General features: G+C 46.4%; 1 protein-coding gene across 1 annotated transcript in view; it reads left to right on the top strand.

Annotated features, from left to right (window-relative positions):
• Window positions 1-4057, top strand: part of LOC104958413 (bone morphogenetic protein receptor type-2) — a 5503-nt gene extending 1446 nt beyond the window's left edge. The window contains exons 2-4 of the mRNA XM_010786151.1: window positions 973-1145; window positions 1240-2579; window positions 3331-4057. Of these exons, the coding sequence (XP_010784453.1) occupies window positions 973-1145; window positions 1240-2579; window positions 3331-3581 (1764 nt within the window). The 3' untranslated portion in view covers window positions 3582-4057. The remainder of the gene's footprint in view (window positions 1-972; window positions 1146-1239; window positions 2580-3330) is intronic.
• Window positions 4058-4791: the final 734 nt, after the last annotated feature.

The raw sequence follows: 4791 nt of genomic DNA, 5'->3' as shown, positions 1-4791 counted from the left end.
TTATCGATGGACGCAGAATATCAGGTCCACGCCAGAATAATATACATGTGTAGTAAGGTTAATCGACACGGACGAATATAAGTCACGTCGACCACTCTAGTCCACGCGGACAATATCAGGCTTTAACTGCCATCATTCGTGTGTTGTTGTTTTTGTAACATCACGTACAAGTGTTAAAGACTACTCCAAATATTACACCTTACCATATGTAAGGGTTCGTGCACAGAGGGGATTGTCGGGAAAGAGATGGCTGTTTGAGGAAGCTCCCATTTATTAACATTTCAACAAACCAGTTGCATATTTGCATAACGTATTCAAGTGTTACCATTTAGTGCAATAGTAGCTACAGAACATGTACTGTGCTGTGTAGACTGTACTGTATCACATAGCGTTTCAGACACACAAACTTTTCAACTTTCAAACTTTAACGGTGCGCTCCCAGCGCACGTACCGGCAGTGACCTACAGCAGTGGTTTTCAACCAGTGGTACGGGGACAAACTGTCTCGCTCTCGTAATGTCTGTCTGTCTTGCTCTCGTTCTGTCTCTCGTATCACTCTCGGTTCCACTTTATGCGCGCTACCTGTCTCACTCTTTTCCGGCCTCCAGCTTTTCCTGCTGGAACCCGCCGCTTAAAGGTGGGGGGCGCGGACCGGCCATAGAGCCCATAGAGTTAAAGGTGGTGGACTGTAACCTGTAAAATCCATAGATTTAGGAGGTCCCCTAGTGGCCGTTAGCTGTAAAAATCCATAGATTAGCCGCACCGTGATATAAGCCGAAGGGTCGAAAAATGGGAAAAAAGGCGCGGCTTATAGTCCGAAAATTACGGTAGTTGTTTAAAGGGTCCTCCTCAAATGTACTTATTTAATGATCCATTTTATAGTTCTTACAGTGTAAGAGATACATAATCTAGGAACTGTTTCTGCTGTATATGGATCAGTGTTTTAATAAAGTGATCAAACTGTGTCCTGTAGGCGGTCCGCTCTCTGAAGGAGACGATGGAGGACTGTTGGGACCAGGACGCAGAGGCCCGCCTCACAGCACAGTGTGCAGAGGAGCGACTGGCAGAGCTGCTCATCATATGGGACCGCTCCAAGTCTGTCAGCCCTACACTGAACCCCATGTCCACAACCCTGCACAATGAGAGGTAGGGAGAAAGACACAACCATCTCCATCAACTCAGTACTTCTTTTAAATGTTGTCTTTAACCTCACTGTTTGCTTTTCATTTTGTTCTGATAGAAATCGCATGACGCCAAAATCCGGCCCATACACAGACCACCCCTCTACTTACATTGAGGAGCATGAGGGCGTTGCCAAGAACACGCAGGGGGACACCACTGGCTCTGTGAGCGGTCGGGCTGGGGCCGGTACTGGGACCGGAGAAAGAAACAGGAACTCCATCAACCAGGAGCGCCAGCAGCAAGCCAACGCCCGCCTGCCCAGCCCAGAGGGCAGCAGCACCAGCATGGGGCTGAGAGGCAGCCCATCAGCCTCCACCACCACCACCACTATCATCTCTGACTCTGAGGGACCTGCAGGGACCTCAGTCCCCGTCTGCCTCCACCTTACCCAGGAGGACCTGGAAACCACCAAGCTAGACCCGAAAGAAGTAGACAAGAATCTGAAGGAGAGTTCGGATGAGAACCTGATGGAACACTCACAGAAACAGTTCTGCTCTCCAGATCCGCTGAGTCCCGGCAGCTCCAGTCTCCTCTACCCACTAATCAAGATGGCAAGTGAGGCAGCAGGCACATCAGACCCCGCCGCTCCCATGCCCTCCACCATCTTCCCCCTGCCCAAGCAGCAGAACTTGCCAAAAAGGCCGTCCAGTCTGCCCCTGCGCAACAAGCCCCCCAAGAAGGAGTCATCCTCGTCCTCACTCAGATTCAAGTTTGGCCGCTCTGGGAAGTCCAACCTGCGGCAGGTGGAGGGAACAAAGATGAACATTGGTGCAGTAACAGGCACAAACACAGCTGCAGAAGTTAACCGGGTCCCAGGCACAAACAACACACCCGCTCTACGAGACACGCACCTCAACGGGAGCGCGAATGGCGCTGCTAACGGTCATGCCGGTGTAGGGATCTCCTCCATGGCTACAGGTGGAGCGACAGGTTTTGGAGGATCTGGCATCACTCAAAACGGCTCCGGAGCCCTGAGGTCCGACGACAGCCGCCTCAGCCTTGGTGTCATCACGGCCAGCCCCGACGAGAACGAGCCGCTCCTGAGCCGCGAGCGAGAGCAGCCCGACCCGAGAGCGATGTCGTCGAGCGTAGCGGCTCTCCGCTCAGCACGACCCAACACAAACAACAACAACAGCAACACTGGCCTGGGAAAGGGAAATGAGAGCGGAGGGGAGAGTGATGGAGGAGAAGAGGAGGGAAGTGGGGAGGGAGGAAGCAGGGAAACCACAGGGCCCTCAGGAGAGAACTCGGGGTCGGGATCCAGCGTCGCTGTCCCCCAGGGGGAGCCTTCGGTCATCATGAGGGGGGAGGCCCTGCTCAGGCAGCCCAGAGCCCGCAGGCCTGAGAGACCCAACTCCCTGGACCTGTCCTTCACCACACAGGACCTGGCCTCACTAGGTGATTATACATCAACAACTGCACAAAAATCCTCCTCGGATCCAGTGCAACAATCTCACTTAACAAAGATTTATGAGGCTTTGATACATGTATCCTAACACTATTTGTTAGGTTTTTCATTATTATATATTATATAGAATGCAAATCCTCATATTGAAGGAACTTCAAATGTTTGGCAATATTTGATAAATCACTTTTAATTATTAAAAATGTTGTAACTTATTGTTTTCAGCTGCAAAACAGCATTAAAGCATTTTAATGCTGAATTACAGAATTACTTTTAATTGACATAGATTAACTATGATGAGTTATGTTACCTTAAAGGGACAATGTTTATGTTTCACATAAAGATCAGTTTACTAGTCATGTAGAGTACCACTCTAAAGCCTGTGAAAATAAACCCTGAAGTCATGATGACATAGCGGTAATCCTCTGACTTATCTTAGCTCGGACTTAGAGACTAAACATTTGTTACCTAAAAAAACAACAAAAATGGGTTGCAGCTAATTACTGTTAAACATTATCAAATTTGCATGGAAAATTACTTTAATGATAATCAATTATCAGTTGGCGCAAATGTTCCTGTCAAGCGACTAAATAATAAGTCTACTAATAAAATGTTTTTAATATTTTTTTCACTTTTTAGAATTATATTTCCACCACTTTATAGAAGTGGACTGGATGCCCTTTTAGTAAATAGTCATGATAACTCTGCACAAAGTACTGATCCATGTTTCTTCCTGTTTTCCAGGGGACGGCCTGCAGCTAGATGGAGCCTTTGAGACAGGAGAAAAGATCAAGAAGCGCGTAAAAACACCTTACTCCCTGAAGAAGTGGCGCCCCACCACATGGGTCATCTCCACAGACACCAGGGGGCCGGAGGTCAACAACAACGGGTCCTCCCGTGGTCAAGGTCACAGTCAGAACCGGCCCAAGTCCAGTTCGGCCATCTACCTGCGCGGAGGGAGCTTGGCCAGCGAGCCAAGTAACACCCACGTGTGAACACAGGCTCTGTGACAAGACTGAAAAAAACAACCCAGAAAGCGTTTGGTTTCTGTCTGTTGAGCTCTCAATCAGCAAGAGGAAGCTATGGAGTGTCTTGTGAACAAACATTCGAGTCTGATGGTGTACAGTAATTAGGTCTGTCTCACTCCTGTGTGTCTTTCTGATGATGGCATTGCTTTAAATGGAATCCAGCTATGCAGCATTCTCATCTGCTTCTGTTTCCGCGTTTTTAATAATCTCCCTTCTTCGATTTTGTTTCATGTTTCAAATGGATATCTTTCTTTCTATGTGCACTTTGAACCAACTAAAATCAGTGTTTAGAAGTCCTGTCCTGTTGCGACCACCACAAGAAGTGGTCTCTAAGCTTAAAAAGGCGATGAAAAACAATCAACGCTTTGAGCGTTCTTTCTCAACCTAGCTGTATCAAGCTAGGTTTGAGAGCAGGCTCTGTAAAATAATTGACGGTCTTAAAAGACAGAACAAACTACTATTTCAAACAAATGTATTTCCTTGATTTGTATGCAATGCCAATTTTTGTCTTTTTCGACGATGTATCCATTTTTTGTATCATAATTTTTAATTGTGCAATAGGATTTAGCTTTTAGATGCTTTCAATGTTTTAACGCTTTCTTCATTTTGTTTATAGTTTTATCCCGTTTTTATTTTGATATGTTAATCTTTGTTGCACTTATGAATCTTCACAATCATTTTTTAAACAATCCACCTTAACACTTTCCCCCCAAATCAAGAGGAGAAAATGGAAGACAATCCTGCTCTCTTTCCTTCTTCTCTGGACTATTTTTAAGGGGGCACAAACACTAACAATCAATCGCAGCGGACTGAAAAAGTGGGTTTTCATAGAACTCCTCTGCTTGCACAATTACACCAGGAATGGCTCAGACTTTGGGGTCTTTTAACACTACAATCACCAGAATCAAATCTATGGAGAGATCTGTTACAGTGAACAACTCAATCACTGTACCACTATCAGCTGACCTCACTGTGGACTGTCTGTATGCGCCAGAAAGACCAGAAACACTAGAAAGCCCTGATTCTGCTTTTTGAACTCTGTTGGAAATCAGAAAATAGTCTCAAAGAAACCAAACCCCTCTGAAGCACGCTGGATATAATTACTGCTTCTTGTTGTCTCATCCCTGTGTGTGTGTGTGTGTGTGTGTGTGTGTGTGTGTGTGTGTGTGTACACACA

Source organism: Notothenia coriiceps, unplaced genomic scaffold (genome assembly GCF_000735185.1).
Source record: "Notothenia coriiceps isolate Sejong01 unplaced genomic scaffold, NC01 NC01_scaffold00028799, whole genome shotgun sequence".
Classification (NCBI taxonomy): Eukaryota; Metazoa; Chordata; class Actinopteri; order Perciformes; family Nototheniidae; genus Notothenia; species Notothenia coriiceps.
The sequence above is the reverse complement of the archived record's forward strand: the minus strand, read 5'-3'. Positions and strand labels throughout refer to the sequence as shown.